Below are 17,326 nucleotides of genomic sequence, written 5' to 3' on the forward strand. Positions count from 1 at the left end.
ACCAAACGATTGGCACATTCACGCAGGACCAGTAGGCAAAAGTGATAAATGAGTGTATTTTTTATAGTTCATTAAAACAATTATAATAATTATGTTGTCTTTTGTAAACTTGAAAATTGTATCAATTCCTCTTCATTGTGGACTCTTGGTTTTATTTTCCTAATTTAGAATTTTTTTGTTAATTGTTTTGCTTTTGACTAGGCAGTCAATATTGCTGGTTGTGCATTTGAATAATTTATATTATCATTTATGTAGTTTTATATTTTTCATTGTTTTTTTTTAAATCAAAAACTTAGTAATTAATGTCAAAATAATGAATGTAGGTAGAGTCAAAACACAGCTGCAGGATGACTGTACTTTCAATCTTCATTTACGAGTGAACACATGTCTATGGCATAGACAATTATTTAAATAAATTAAATTAAACCATGAATAAATAATAATAACAAAGGCGAAAAACAGATCATCTAAGGGTAAAGACATTTTTTCTTTATTAATTACTTTACTCAACTGTAAAGTGTCTTGAGATAAGTTTGTTATGATAAGACACTGTAAATAAAATTGAATTGAATTGAATTAGTTAAATGAAAGAATATTTAGTCAAGTTTAAGTAAATCATATTTACACATTAGGAAACAACATCGATTCTTTGTTTTGATTTGTAAAAGGAGAATAATACATTATTTTTTCATCAGAGTGCACGTGCCTATCAGTAGATAAAATGTCAAAATGATTTATCCCTGGATACTTGACAATGCTGCGTCTTTTTATATCCCAGCTGTTTGATGCATGTCACTGCTTCAGATCTCATGCGTTCACAGGCTCTGGTACATCTTTAGCTCATTGTCAGATTCTCTTCTAGTTAAATGTCCTAAATCATGTGTTCATTTCAAATTCAAACTCCCGTAATCATTATTTTGAGCAAAGACGAAGTGATGCCGATATGTTCTCAAGCCAGAGTGGAGACATGTTTCCCTCTGGTCTGCCACTTGGTTTTCATCATTTCACTCCAGCATATTTTTTTTTATGAAGACACAGTGTTTCCTTAAGAAAATTATTTTTTTAATGATATATATTTTTTTGAGCAATCCAGAGATCCACACCTTTGTAATGGATGGTCGTTTTATTCTCAAATGTTCAAGTCATGCTCTTTTAATTTTTTTTATTTAATTATACAATTAAAACTCTTGTTAAATGTAATAAATTCATAATTTGATGAGACAAATCTTCTCTTCTGCTCACCAGGTCACAAAATACACTCTCTGGACCTCCAAACCCAAGGGCTACATGGCCACCGTTTCTCACCTACAGTGATAGGCGCCTTACAAACTGGCCTCCCCAGCCCACTCCCAGCCCCCTGCCCTGGACCCCGACCCGGACCCTGACTCGGAGCAGCAGCACCACAGCGAGGAGCAGTATGTGAGCGAGGGAGAGGGCACTCAGTTCTACGCGGCGCCGCCCGACTGCCGGGATGCAGAGACCATCACAGGTACCTAAGTAACCACTTCTATTCACGGACACATTAGAGATGTCGGTGGGAGTAGAGCACTTTGAAAATAAATGTAATAAATGTTGAAATATAGTTTAATTATTTAATGTCTTTATTACTATAATTATTAAAACATTGCGTCCTCTGTCGATAAAACATTTTTAATCATAATTTTAAAAATGAACAAGATGTACACAATATCCCTCGTCTTATTTGTGTTCACGTTTGAATATGTTTCATAAGTATGTTTTCCTTCGCTCTCTCCAGATGTGTGCAACAGCACGGATCTCCCGGAGTTTGAGATCATCAGTCTCCTGGAGGAACAGCTGCCGGTGTACCGTCTCCGCGCCGACACGGTCTACGGCTACGACAACAACGACTGGCTGCAGACTCCGCTCGTCGCCCCCGACGCTCGGATTGACTTGACAACTGAGCAGATTGAAGAGACGCTGAAATACTTCTGTGAGTCAAACCTTTATTTTTACTGTTGGCAATGAATAGCATTTTGAAATGTAACCGACAGACGTTTGGGATTCCTGTAGCGACAAAAGTGACTCATGATTGCTAGTCTTCTACTACGGCATCACGCTTACACATTTAGAGAAACAAATGTATTTCTAAGCAATTTGGGCTCTTGTTTGTGAGAGGAAAGTGTTTTATGTGTTAGTGTGTAAATGGGAGGAGGAGAAAGTTTCAGGTTTAAAATGATGTGATCAGATATGCTGTGTGGTAATCAATAACCTGAGAAGGATGGGTTGAAATATTTATATGTGACTGTGTTCATGTGGTATTAGAGACAGTGGGCTTTTAAAATGTATTTTTATAGTAGTATTGTGTTACTTTCAAAAGTGTAATAGATGGTGATGCACTGGCGTTATGAACGTATTCAAAGTTTTTATGATAAAGTCTTAAAGTCGCAAGAGTCATTCACACAAGCATATAAACATGATCAGTCCCTGACCAATCCCAACAGAGTAGACAATATTTCAAATTATAAATCAAATAGTTTTATTTTGTATTTACCTTCAGTATCATACATTGATACCATGTTATTAAAATAACTCACTGTGGGGATTTAGTTTTACACACACACACACACACACACACACACACACACACACACACACACACACACACACACACACACACACACACACACACACACACACACACACACACGCACACACACACACACACATGCCTACACACACACAAACACACACACACACATGCCTGCACACACACACACACACACACACCCCCCCACACACAAACACACACAGACACGCCTACACACACTTTGTGTATAAGTTTATAATAAAAAGTATTAGTTAATAGTAGACCTGCAATTTCTCTACATATCGAGTTCCACAATAACAAGATGCACAAGGGAAGACAGAACCTCTAATACTGTAGCGTTCGTGTGAACTAGAAGGTGAAAGAAATATCTGCCAAAAACTGATGAGGCACTCTTGGCATCACGGTATAAAACCAGCAAGGGATCAATATGACCCCAAACCGCCCATGTCCACATTGTAGTGATCTCATTTTGACGTGTCCTCATTGTGGAGCTTTTACCACTGTGCTTTACACGCGATTGGTTAATGTCAGTTTTAAAGAGCTTCGATCCGTACATAAAATATTAAAAGGAACAACACAGTGGAGGAGTGGTGAGTGAAGCTCTCACACTGGTTCAGAGAACAAATGCTGATTTTGGCAACAATGAGTTCTGTAGTGTCTTTAACTGGGTTCAAAGCAAGAGTACGTTTTGATTCTGGTTCTTTCACACAGTCCAAAAATGAGTGAGTGGTTTGTAGGATTTATTAAAATGAGAAATACATGTTAAATTAATAAATGATAAACTCTACTGCCTAAGTAAACTGATGCATTTCAGATGTTTAAATGACTTGTGTTGTCTCAGATTTAAGGAGACCCGATGCCCAGAAAACAAATGTGTTGGTGGTATCCCTTGTGTTGTCTCTGGGTCAAGGTGAACGACCTCCACCACTCCATATGTATTTCTGGAAACCTTGACCCAGAGACAACACAAAAGATACCTCTACTAAATGTTGTTGTGGGTTTACGTTTAACACTTTAAGCTTTGGAACAATCTTTCTCTCTCTTTGCGCTTGATGGATCTACTGACTCCTTCAAGAAACATCTTAAGACGTTTCTATTTGTTCAGGCTTTTCCTTGAATTTCTCGAACTCCTGTGTTGTTCTCAGTATTATCTTGATCTTTAAATTATGTACTTTTTTGAGTATAGTTTTGATTGTTTAAGCGCTTTGTGACCCTGGTCTCGAAAAGCACTATATAAATAAATATTACTTACTTACTTACTTACTTACTTGTGTTATCTCCGTGTCAAGCCGACTCAGAGGCCCTGAAAACCTTGACCCAGAGATAATACAATCCCTCGGACACATTTGTTTTCAGGCACTGGGTCACCTTGACCCTAAACCTTTGAATTTTTGGCACATCATTTATTTTTAAATGTAGTTCTTCTAAGAACTTGGTGCTTTTATTTATTCGTAGCTCGATAAGTACTTGCAAACAATAGTAAATAGTGTGTGAGGGTAGTGGACAGCCTGCGGGCGAACACTGGATCCGCCTCCTGCACAGTCACAGGGGCTTCCATGTGTGTGGACTACATTGGCTCAGTGGCAGAGCTGCTGAAACGTGTGCAGGGTTTCTATATTAGCTGCTGCCTGTGGGTCAGTTAGGAACGCAGAGCCAGGATGGAGATCAAAAGTGAGACGCAGACTTTAGAAAAGCCTATGAATGTGAAGAACAAAAGGAACAAGAAGACTAGGAAAGGTAAAGTATGAATTATACTTGTTGATTATCATACATTATTATGCATTTTTATGTAGTCCAGGACATTGAAAATTGATATTCATTTAATATGATGGATGTAACATTGATAGGACAATAATTTAAAGCGATATTTCAAATAACTCCAGCTAATATTTCAGTTCAGCGTCTATTTGTGTCAACTTTAACTGAAACAACAACAATAAAAATAAAAATATTTTTTCATATATAATTCAAATTAAAGTTGTTGCTTAAAACATACATCGATTATTTTAACAGACAAAAGAAAAGACGTCCCATTTATTATTGTTTGATTCTTTTTTTTATCGTTTTATATTATCAAACACTGACGCTTTTACCAACAACTGGATTCTAGTTATATATATATATATATTTAAGTTCCTCGGGAAAAAAATATGGTTCATCCCTTCAAATATTTCTCTCTCTGTTTAAGTAACATTGTTGCTTTCTTGACTACTTTGATGTATTTAAGTATACAGTTTATATACTGTATTATTGACTTTGTAAAGAGATTATAACACTCAAAAAATCATGGAATTGTCACTTGAGTAGGTTTTTATCTGATATCTGAAGCATATTTAACAACAAATAATGTTATTTAAAAAAAAAAACATTATTTATGTTAATCAGTTGAGGTCTCATTGTATTTGTACATATTTTCTGTAGGACTACAGTGTTTATAAAAGTGAGTGTAATAATAATAATAATAATAATAATATATAAAATGTAAGCTTTTTAGTAAAACAATAAGCAAATGTTTTGAGGCAAAATTAATCATTATTTTCTCATCTCAACTAGTGAAAAAAAGTAACATAAAACATAAGTACAGTATGTAATCGTGATAATGATAATGTGTAACACAACAACCTCTGAAGTCCAGTTTTGCTCCAAACCAGGGAACAAAGTGTTGAGCAAGTAGTGGGTAAAAGCAGAGTTGAATATTCTTCAGGGACAAAGCTGAGGCTTAAATGATGCACTTACAAAGAGGAAAAGCAGAGATTCAGAAGAAGCTTCATTAATAGTATCAAGTTTTCCTCAGAATAATACTTTAAGAAAATAAGGCCTATCTTGCATTTGATGTTGATACTTCAAAAAACGTTTGTTGTGCAAAGTCATGATAGTGACGATCAATAACCTTGTTGGCCAATTGATTTAAGCACCCGATCAATAACTGTTATGACTGCAGGGCAACTCTGCCAAATTCTGTGCGCCATGGAAAACAAATTCACCTTGTTAATGTTGCCCTGATTATATGTTTACTGACATCTATCTATTTATCACAGCGAGCCAAACGTGACCCGTCAATAACCTCCGAGGTGATGACTTTGTAGTTTGTTCTTTATAAAGCCAGAGGTGGAAAGTGACTTGTTTTTTGTACTTGTAGTACTTTTGCAGCTCTACATATGATGTCAGTGATCTGTTCTTTAATCATTTCTCCTCAGCAGCCGGTCACTAATAGACAATATTGCATCTCACTCTTTCACCCACAGTACTATGTGCAGACCGAGTGGGCCAGATGACCAAAACCTACAATGATATCGATGCTGTCACACGTCTTTTGGAAGAGGTGAGGAGATGCATTTGTATCTGCTGCTTCCACATCAACACATGAAGGAATTCATACCCACTACTCCTTCTTCCCTTTTTGTTGTCTCTCCTTTCATTCATAGAAAGAGAGAGATCTGGAGCTGGCGGCAAAGATCGGTCAGTCGCTTTTGAAGAAGAACCAAAATCTGAGTGAGCGAAATGACTATCTGGAGGAACAAGTGGCGCAAATCAGAGAAGAGGTTTGTAAAAAATACGTATCATTAATAACTTGTTTGTTTCCTCTGGTCCTCTATTGCTGTTTATTTTATTATGTATGGCACTCATAAACTGGTCAAAGTGACTGTAAATATTTGTTAAACAAGTGATTCAAGTGAATAAATGGGTTAGTGATTGTGTGAGTTACTTGAGTATGACTTGTTTGAACAAGTGAGTGAGTGAATAAGTGAACTAATAAATGAGTGAGTATTTTTGAGCCAGCGAATGAACGAGCGTGTCATTTTTTTAAAGGAGCGTTAATACATTTTTTTAAACTTTAAATATATCTTTTATATAATCTTGGCAATATTTAGACATAAAAAATCACACTCTTCAGACGGTTCAATATTTTCCTTTTTTTTAAGTGTTTCTGCTCACACATGTTCATTTAAATCTGTTGGAGCTGACCGTGGTCCTGAAGTGTCAAAGAAATGTAAGGTGAAGTGATAAAGGACATTCTTTTATTTTAGTCATGGTCACATTGAAGGAAATCTAAAAGAAATGTTGAAGTAAAATGTATACATCTTAAAGTCTTAAAAAAGCCCCAGACACAGCAGATGAAGATAATGCGAAACTGAAGAAGGTAAAACAGTCATTATAAAATCAAGTAGCGAATGGTTTTTAAAATAACAAATAAAATGAACTAATAACTGTATTTATCAGCTAAAGAGCAGGAGTATCTTTTGGATTCTGGGATTCAATTTAAATATTTGAAGAGGAATCATCAAATGAAGTTATAGTATGTTGTTTTAATTACTATTATGGATTTTTACCACATAGGCGATGATCTATTGTCCATTGAATTAAACTTAAATCTATTAGTCACCATCAAAATCCCGACTATAATCGATGTGTGTTAAAGTGTGTGTGTCAAACACTAGGTGGCGCAGCTGCACCATGAGTTGAACTTGAAGGATGAACTGCTGCAGTTTTACACCAACGCGGCTGAGGAGTGTGAGGATGAATCCAACAGCTCTCCAACGTAAAAGCATTTGTTGATTTTCTTTTAATAATGTTGTAACATGGAAGCTGATCATTTATTTTAATATCATTTAAAAAAGGGGCCGTAAGAGCCGGCTGGACCTGGCGGCCGGGGGCTTCTTCAGTGACACGCTGCAGAGGAAATTGAAGGACCTGGAGGAGGAGAACTTTTCTCTTCGCTCGGAGGTATGTGGTTATGAGACTTTATCATCTTTTTAGCGAAGAATTTCTCATCAATACGTCTGTTTCCAGGCGAGTCATTTGAAGTCAGAGACAGAAACCTATGAGGAAAAAGAACAGCAGCTCGTCAACGACTGTGTGAAGGAGCTCAGTGAGTCTCGTCTGCGACCTGGTAACACCTTCTAGACTCAACTCGTCTTTTCTGATCCTCACAGAACTGTCCAGCCTGCAGATCTCCACGATAGCCGAGGAGTTGGCTCGTAAGACCGACGATGCCTCCAGACAACAAGAGGAGATCACACACCTGCTCTCTCAGATTGTTGACCTGCAGAAGAAAGCAAAGTCTGTAAGTAAAGATCCACAACTTCCCTAATTTGTGTTTATTAAGTCGAATGAAGCACAAATCTTCTTGCTTAGTTTGCAGTGGAGAATGAGGAACTCTCTCAGCACCTGATAGCAGCAAAGGACGCCCAGAGGCAACTGACAACAGAGGTGACGTGAATTCATTTATTTTGTAATAAACTTGATTCTAAATCATTTAAATTGACCATGCTGCAGCTTCAAGAATTGGAGGAGAAGTACCTAGAATGTATAGAAATGCTACATGAAGCGCAAGAAGAGCTGAAGAACCTGAGGAACCGAAACTTTCCTGCTGGAACTCCCCGACGCTACCACCCCCTGGGACTTTTCCCAATGGTGAGTCCAATAAAAACAAGTTCATACAGTAAATATTCAATAAATCACCCAAAAGGACAAACGGCAGTAGATGACAACAAGACACATTTAAGTCCGTCAGAAAAAAGGGTTTCATATATTTTATTTATTAAACTTTTATTATATTTTTCTATTTTTATGTCAATTTTCTTTTTTTTATTAATTATGATTTTGTAGCGACCAGATTCAGAAGATGTGATAATTTGTTGATTTCTGATCAACTTTAAGCGTCAATCTTATTTTGGAAAATAATGGATATTACAATTTTTTCAACGTGTACCACTTAATTGTTGACGTATTTATTCATGTCCATAATAACATGGTTAACTCATTTCTGCGTTGCAGGATTCTATCGCAGCTGAGATCGAAGGAACGATGAGGAAGGAGTTAAGTCTGGAGGACCCGGAGTGTGAGGAGCAAAAGTATGTTTCCACTTCCTGTCATGTCGCAAGTATTAGCTTCGCCAATATGTAGGTTGAGGAACACGGAGGTTGAAGTCTGTGCTCTCTTATGCAGGAGTCATCGCAAGCGTGTGTTTGAGACGGTGAAGAACGTCAACCAGACGGTGCGGCAACGCTCTCTGACTCCAACCAGCTCCAACATTCCGGGTTCCAACCAGTCGTCTCGCACTTCGCCGCAATCGAGCGGACTCTCCACACCGCACTCCAGCGTGTTCGGAGGAGAGCTGGGTGGAGATGGGGTTGCCCTGGACAACCGCACTCAAAGTATGCTGATAGAGTCATCATTGAATCTCGACAGGTACAAAAACAGTGAACTTGGATTAATCTATTTTATTATTCTATTGTGTTAAAGTGTTAAGTCTGAGGTTTTATTAATTCACTTTAATTCAATTTATATAATAACATTCAAATATATCACGTGGTTCATTTGTATTCTTCCTTCATTTGCATCATTTCATTCATTTGCATCCTGTGATTCATTTGCATCATTTAATTCATTTGTATAGTTAAATTCATTTATATCATGTGATTCATTTGCATTATTTAATTCATTTGTATCATTTAATTCATTTGTATAATGTGATTCATTTGCATCATTTCATTCATTTGTATCATTTGTATCATTTGTATCATTTAATCATTAATCATGTAATTCATATGTATCATGTGATTTATTTGTATCATGTGATTATTATGTATCATGTGATTATTATGTATCATGTGATTCATTTGTATCACATGATTAATGTATTATCATGTGATTATTATATATCATGTGATTCATTTGTATCACATGATTAATGTATTATCATGTGATTATTATGTATCATGTTATTCATTTGTATCATGTGATTAATTTGTATCATGTGATTCATTTATATCATGTGATTCATACGTATCAAACGATTCATATGTATCATGTGATTCATACGTATTATGTGATTTATTTGTATCATGTGATTCATTTATATCATGTGATTCATACGTATCAAACGATTCATATGTATCATGTGATTCATTTGTATCATGTGATTCATACCTATCATGTGATTCATGTGTATCATGTGATTCATTTGTATCATGTGATTCATTTGTATCATGTGATTAATTTGTATCATGTGATTAATTTGTATCATGTGATTCATTTGTATCGTGTGATTCATTCGTATCATGTGATTCATTCGTATCATGTGATTCATATTTATCATGTGATTCATACGTATTATGTGATTTATTTGTATCATGTGATTCATTTGTATCATGTGATTCATTCGTATCATGTGATTCATATGTATCATGTGATTCATATGTATCATGTGATTCATACGTATTATGTGATTTATTTGTATCATGTGATTCATTTGTATCATGTGATTCATACGTATCATGTGATTCATACGTATCATGTGATTCATACGTATCATGTGATTCATTTGTATCATGTGATTTATTTGCACAGCTGTGAGAGCCAGAACAAAAAGCAGAGTGGTCCAGAGGAGCTTCGCCTTGCTCTTCGTCGCCTGTCACTGCGTAGACAGAACAACTTGAGCGAAAGGCGTTTCTTCGAGGAGGAGCGAGGTCGCAAGCGAGGGAGACACACTGGTCTCCACAGTGGGCCGGGCCAGGAGAGCCCAATCACCCCGTCTGAGAGCATCATGTCCCTGGGAAACCTTCACCTGTGGGCCTCTAGAGGGCCCTACCTTCCTGACAAACTCCAGATTGTCAAACCACTTGAAGGTGAGAGAGAAAATGATATCAAGTTGAAAGACACTAGGAGGGCCAGAAAGAGTTGGGACTTAGAGAGTGAGACTGGACAGGAGTGTAGAAATGGGGAAGATGTGGACCACGACAGTGGGTGGGGCTTTGTGAGGACGACCGGGATGTGCCTCGAGCGGGAGAGAGGACGAAGGTGGGCTAGACACAGACCTGGGAACAGGAGGATGAAGGGTGTGAAAGACCGTCCGCTTTCTCTCATGCTCTTTAATTCTTTCTGGTCTCTCATGTACCACCACAAGTCAGGTCCCTTCACCTCCACACACAGCTACTGCAGGGACGCACAACCACGAGGATGGTTGTAGGTTCAACACTATTATCACTTGTCACTCAAGTCTCATTGATTTCATTAGAAATAAAAAACCTTTGTTGTTCTCGTTAAGAGTTAAAAATGTAGGGATTTGATTTCAAAAGGTAAAAATATTGTCTCTGTTTGTGTTCCAACTCTTTTATGAACTTAATGAAAGATCAGTATGAAGATAATGACTGATTAAATGTTTGCTCTCAATCAAACAATGATTATTAACATGAAATAATACATAATAATAAGTTAAATAGGACATAATCATATGATGACAACAATCATTTTTGACAACAAATAAATATAATAAAATAAATATATACTTTTTATACACCAGTGAATAATATAGACTATTAAGGCATTCTACTGTTGAATATATAACAACATAAATGAAAGGGGCGAGCACACAAAAAAAATAAAATAAATAACTGAAATACTACAAGCTCACTAGATGTCGTCAAAAAAACCTAATAGGTTACACAAATAGTGTTATCTTTTACTGAACCAACTTAATGAAAACGCCTTTTCTTCTGTATGTTTTATAATGTCTTTAGTCAGACTGCAGCCTCCACCACTCTGTTGTCTGGGGTATATTAATGACATGATACTTATTCTGCCCATGACTGAGTGTAGAGATTACATCCTTACTGGATGGATGATGAGCAACTTTACTCAATAAAAAGTTTTTCTATAGCATAGAGTAGCTACCTTGAATGGTAAATCATACTCACTTTCTTAAGTTTTCTTTTGACTGTCTTTATGTTTTTGTAACCTCATGCTCTGCCAATAAAAACATTCTCTTTCATCCAATTCTCCATTTTATTTCACATAACAGTTCTGTTTTTTGTTTTGTCCTTTCACACTGTTCTCTTCCATCACCCTGATCTCTTCAATGCCCTTTGAGATTAAATCACATGTTTATAGATGTATTAATCACACTGATCTTTGTGACATCCATTCACCCACATGTTCGTTGTCCTGTGCTCATATGTTGGCAGGTTAGAGTTAGAAAGATGTTTATCTTGGTTCTAATTAGGGGTTGTGATGCCAACATGTCTTCTCTCTCTCTGTCTTTTTCTGTGTCTGACCTTGTGTCTTTATGATACGAATTAAATCTTTAAAAGTAAATTCAAACATCCTCAAATATATAAGACGAATAATATTCACAAATGTTCTAAATTGGCAATATAATCGGTCATGTTAGTTAGTCTAAATACATATGCTTATTTATTGTGAACTAATTGAAAATTGAAAAAATATTGAAAAATTGAAAAGAAAAATCATTTTTTTTAAATCAGTTTTAGAAATAAAAAGGATCACCGTATTACAGATTTATTGGGAAAAAATCCCCTCAAACACTACATAATAAATATGATCATATAATGATGAAGCCTACATCTGTTGATGTGACAGAAAAGCAAAAGTGAGTCCGAGCAATCTTTAAATTAGATTAAAAATGGAAATGGAAAACATATTCTCGTGCTATGGTTTAAGAAAAAGTTGACCAGTAGATGGTGCTGACAGTCCTAACAATGATTGATTAATGAAACTGATCTAAAAAAACAAACAAGCGGCACAATAACGAAACGTAATTTGAATCTAATGTAAAGTGCATTACTAAAACCGCTGTGACGTCATGGAAACAACGTTGCCAGGTTTTGTTATGTCCCTGGCCAATATGGCTTCTTTCAAACATGTTTGTTTGGGTAAAAATAATAATAATTCGCATTTATTATTTATTATATTATCGAGTCTCATTAGCAACACTTGTCGACAACGGAGGTGGTGTTTGGGATAGTTTTTTTTGTTGTTTATGTCAGATTTTATGTTGATTTCTTGCTGGATGTGGCAACCCATCTGTGAAGGGGAAGCTCCTGAATGTGTTTCTGTGTCTTCATCAGGTTCTGCCACTCTCCATCACTGGCAGCAGCTGGCTCAGCCTCATCTTGGCGTGCTACTTGACCCCCGACCTGGAGTAGTTTCCAAAGGGTATCGACCTCTGGAGCTGGAGCTGGAGCAGGTTAGCATGGAATATACAATACAAATACATCTGAAAATAGGCAGTTTTATCCAAAGATTGTTGAAGGGTTACACTTTCTTTCGTTGGTGTTATTTTTGTGCACAAATGCATGCACACAACCATGGAGGCTGTTACTCACATGGTCATACACACATTTGAAGACTTAAATGTTTTTTATTTTACTGGTCCGTTTAAAAATTTGATCCCACGTCAACCTTTGTGGGATGCAAAATAAACTGCTTCAGATTAAAAAAGATGAACAACATACCCATGATTCCATGGTGTCGCGTGTCCAGGTGTATCCATGGGGAGGTTTTGAGGAGGATGAACCTGGAGGTCAGTACTTCCAAAACCTGCCCACCTCTTCAGCTGTTGGTTCTCCTGCCATTCCCTGCACCTCCAGCAGCAGTAGTGACCCCAACACAGCGGAGTCAGCAGCAGCTCTGGCTCCTCGCTCTCCCCCGTCTCCTTCCCCTCATCTCAGCAACACAGATGCTCTTGGTAATGACCGTTTCCTCATTCTTCAGTCCTCAACACACGTGTACCGTCTGACCGTCTGCTTGGGTTTCAGCCGCCTACTATCCCGGCAAGTGCATGGCTCACACAAGCTCCACCTACACGTTCACGACCTGCAGGATCCTCCATCCTACTGACGAGCAGACCAGGGTCACACCCAGGTAACACGCAGAACTAACTCTGCCCACGGGTCAGATCTTGATTTTTTATTTTTTATTTTGTGGCAGCTCACCAAATATATTGTTATTTCAAATTTTTGTAATCAGTAGAAGCAGCTTTCAAACTCACGCTACAAAACATATGTACAAAGACCATACTAAAAAAACAGAAGTGTGAGATCGACAATAAAATTAATTATATACATTTTAATGTTTAGTATTTTGTCTACACTTAGTTGAGGCTTGTGACACGCCATTGCGCTATACAACCACTAGAGGGTTCTGTCTCCATTCAACAAATCCCATTACAGCGAGGCCCTTCCAGTAGTTATCAGAAAAACTTATTCTTATAAATCCACTTTAAATGGATACTAAATTACAGCCAACCTAACAGATCAGAATCCGAAACTTTTAAAGCCAGTGATAAATCACAGAACTTAATTTACCGTATTTTTCGGGCTATAAAGTGCACTGAAAATCCTTGAATTTCCTCAAAAAATCTCTGTGTCACTTTTAAGCCTTATGTATTCATTCTGGTTTTAATGCATACACATAGAACGGATTTTAAACTGTGTCTAAGTACAACATGTTTATGAATTAAATTGTTCTTGTCGAATTGTTCATAAAAGCTTGTGAGTCATCGCTGCCAATAAAGTCTCAAAGCTTTATTGACACCATTCTCTCCCGTCTGAGTCCCAAATCACGTGACCCAATACTCGAGTACTTTAAGGCATGTATTTATTGGTGAGAAATGAACGCTGAGAAGAGGAGAAAAGAAACTTGCAAACGGTTATTGACTTTTTTTAAAGGGTGAGGATTTATGTGTGTAAACTTTTATAGGTGTAGACATTGACACCCCTGATGAATAAATTCGTATAGCCGAGTCCTTTCTAAAACTTTATTCTTACTTCAACATAAATAAACAGCTACAATACTTCTCTGAACTCTGAACCGCCATCTCTTCCTTTTGAGTCATTGTCTTGATCTCTTTTGGACTTTAGCGTGAATCCAGTCCTGGCATCGTCCGCTTGTGTGATGAGCAGCAGCATTCTGGGAACTCCTGTTGCAACACCCTGTACTCCACACAGACTCAGTTTGAGACCCTCAGAGTCCTCCACAAACCTCAGGTGAGGCCTCTGCAATGATGGGCTGAGAAAACTGACAGAATGACTGATCGTTTGATGATAGCTCTACACTGAAAGTATCTGTAAAACACATGTTTTTGTCCTGATGCAGGGATGCCACTCGTACCACCAGCACCTCTCTCGGGCTAGTGCGCCTCCTGCAGGAGAGAGGCATCTCTGCAGCCATGTACCACCAGAGTCAGGAGCACACTCAGAGCAGTGACGGGGTCTTGCTCAGCACCTCCGTCGCTCCTCAAAGACCCCCGAATCAGAACCCTTTGCGTCCCCCCACCCCTCCTAACTCACCGACTGGTCCAGGTTTCCCGGTGATCCAGACCTCAGAGGGCTTCGACTTCAAAAGTCCGTCCTATGACAACTTCCTGGCGTCTAAGCCGGCGCGCTCCATCCTGAAGGAAGTGACCGGAGGGATCCGAGGGAGACAGCGAGGACGAGACTGTGAGAGCCAGACAGACGTGAGCGTCACAGTCCACAACCTTAACTTACTGGACAAGGTCAAGTGTCTGGGTGTGGCCGGAGCGTCAGGAAGTAGCAGAGAGGGCAGTCCCGGTCCTATCCTCGGGCCTTTGGGGGGTCTGCGGCGCTCCGTGTCCCCCTTTGGACCTGATGGGATGAGGAGGAACAGGAGCTACCCAGCCATGGTGGGAGCCAGCATGGCCATGAAAGCACCCGGACCCCCGGAGTAGACTGGACACCAAGTGACTTTGGAGCAGAAAGATCAAGGATAAAAAGGTCGGGTAGCGCCACCTGGTGTGGATAGGACTCTTTACTTAATGCAATATTACCTCTTTGCTCCAATGTGTGTCCAGTAAACTGAAGGCACTTATGCACTTAAATCATTAACTTATTGTCTCTAGTACGAGCAAATGATCCATCATAATCATTTAATTATTGATCTAAAATTATTTTTAAAAATACCCTAAAAACAGCCATCATGGTGGATGTCTGGAGTCTTAAGTTTCCTCGAATCATTCCTCCTTATATTTATTAAAATATGTTTGGTGGATATTTTCCATTTTTCCTCAGTAATTCAAATACATGTTTTTGAACTTTTAATGATTACACTGTTGTGCCATATAGCTGTCTTCTGGTTGATTTGAACAATCCTGAATTGCACATTTTAAAACATTAAATATAGTGTCAACCAAAACCATTTTTAAACAACCTATTTGTTGATCCAGCTGTCCTTGATGGTTTCAGTCAAAAACATTATTAACTTTTCTAATTCACCTTATTTTATTTACATTTATTTTAGGTTCTTTTCTTTATTTTTTAAGATGGTATTTGAATGCTCACACTCTCATTTTCTTGTGTAGCAATTTCCACCCGTGAAGCCGATAAATAATGAACTCATAACCATACTTGTCACAACCGAAGAGCCGTGAGAACGGAAACGGTTTTTGCTAGTCTTTTCTGTGTCGGAAATGCTTTTTTAGAGGATTTCCATTTTACAAAACAAACCCTAACATTGCCCCACTCATTTACAATTAATCACAGGCAACAGGAACAAGGATTCACTTATATTTGTCAACATTTATCGTTGTTTGGTTATTCCCAAAAACTACAATCCGTTTTAAAATGTTGTTTCATAGCCTTAATTTTGCAAGAAGTTTAATTTTTTTTATTAATTGATTCTTTCTACATTTATATATTTTTAAATGCTATTGTTTTCAGTCGTCTTGTTGTTATTTCTGTAATTTGGTTTTATTTCTTTTTTTTCCAGAATAAAACGTTGTTTCAACTGCCATATTGAATCCATTTTTAACATCCATTTTTTTTAAAGAATGCTTGAACTGAATTTCTTTACATTTCATGTTTCTCTTCATTTCATCTCCGTCTCATGTGGCATTAAGAAGCAGAGCTTAAGGTTATCTGATTAGTGAGTGAAAACATTTGCGAACATGTGCATCACTGGATCACTTTACTTTTTATACGCTATTTAGCTGTTGTTTTTTTTAAATAATTTAATCAATGTAGTGCCTCAAATATTTGCTGCTCATGTTTGTGTCAGTTATTCCCACAGACTTTTTTTTTTTACTATAATAAAAAGCTGTTGTTCTCCTGATGTATATACACTGTCAACACATCGATACATTGTATGTATACTGATGAGCATGCGATTTTCAAAATAAAGTTCAGCTTAAATTGCTATATTTTGATTTCAACCAAAGAATGTTTAAGGACAAAAAAACTCAATTCTGACATCAACGAGACTTCAAGAGTGACGCGGGCCCACCAGCAGATGGCGCTCACGAAGAGAACGAAAAAACAATCTTCCAACAGAGTCACGATCCATTATCGTCACCGAGCCCCGTGTTCGTGATGACGTCAGCAGATGATTCAACAGTCGAGAGCAGGACAAGCAATAAACCCGAAAATACCACCGTGTCGGTCACTGAGAGAGGAATGAATGTCGCAGACGCATTTCTCTCATGTTTGTCATTTGGAATTTCAGTAAAATAGATTAAACCTCGACAGTGATGCAAATTAAATCGAGCAGTTTGATGATTCAAATAATTAAATGTTTAACATTTTAAAACATTAGAGATCAAATGTAATTATTTCGAATAATTAAATCAACTTTATTGAATAAGCTCAGAAACTTCAAATGCAAGTGTTCGTCTCTTGACGTCAATCGTTGGCATGTTTGGAGGCTGAGATTCTTAGTGGACGCTTGATTCAAAGAGCGGCTGAAGGCCTTGATCGTGTTCCTGAGAAACTGGCTGCTCATCACAATACCTACGCAAGTTATTTTCGAGTCGACTGAAGCTCGTTTAGTGAAGAGACAGTTCCGACCATCTGCTCGTCTATGTTGGATCTTCATCACACGCGTGCAGTGAGAGGTTCAACCAGCACTTCCAGCATCATCAGCAGTCCACGGTAGAGTTGGTTCTCCTGCTGAAGCCTTTAACCCTCCAGAGATTTTAAAATGTGAAGTCGTTCCTTCTCTCAG

At 37.7% G+C, this 17,326-nt stretch overlaps 1 protein-coding gene across 1 annotated transcript; it reads left to right on the forward strand.

Annotated features, from left to right (window-relative positions):
- Positions 1–1,330: 1,330 nt before the first annotated feature.
- Positions 1,331–16,491, forward strand: trak1b (trafficking protein, kinesin binding 1b). The gene is made up of 18 exons (XM_087787487.1): positions 1,331–1,489; positions 1,757–1,951; positions 5,815–5,891; positions 5,995–6,111; positions 7,009–7,109; positions 7,189–7,294; positions 7,361–7,439; positions 7,504–7,634; positions 7,706–7,780; positions 7,847–7,984; positions 8,348–8,424; positions 8,519–8,761; positions 9,923–10,200; positions 12,439–12,557; positions 12,854–13,058; positions 13,129–13,234; positions 14,233–14,358; positions 14,468–16,491. The coding sequence occupies exons 3-18, from the start codon at positions 5,841–5,843 to the stop codon at positions 15,057–15,059; spliced, it is 2,544 nt and encodes an 847-aa protein (XP_087643613.1). The 5' UTR covers positions 1,331–1,489; positions 1,757–1,951; positions 5,815–5,840; the 3' UTR covers positions 15,060–16,491.
- Positions 16,492–17,326: the final 835 nt, after the last annotated feature.

Source organism: Callionymus lyra, chromosome 3 (assembly GCF_982586985.1).
Source record: "Callionymus lyra chromosome 3, fCalLyr1.hap1.1, whole genome shotgun sequence".
Lineage (NCBI taxonomy): Eukaryota > Metazoa > Chordata > Actinopteri > Syngnathiformes > Callionymidae > Callionymus > Callionymus lyra.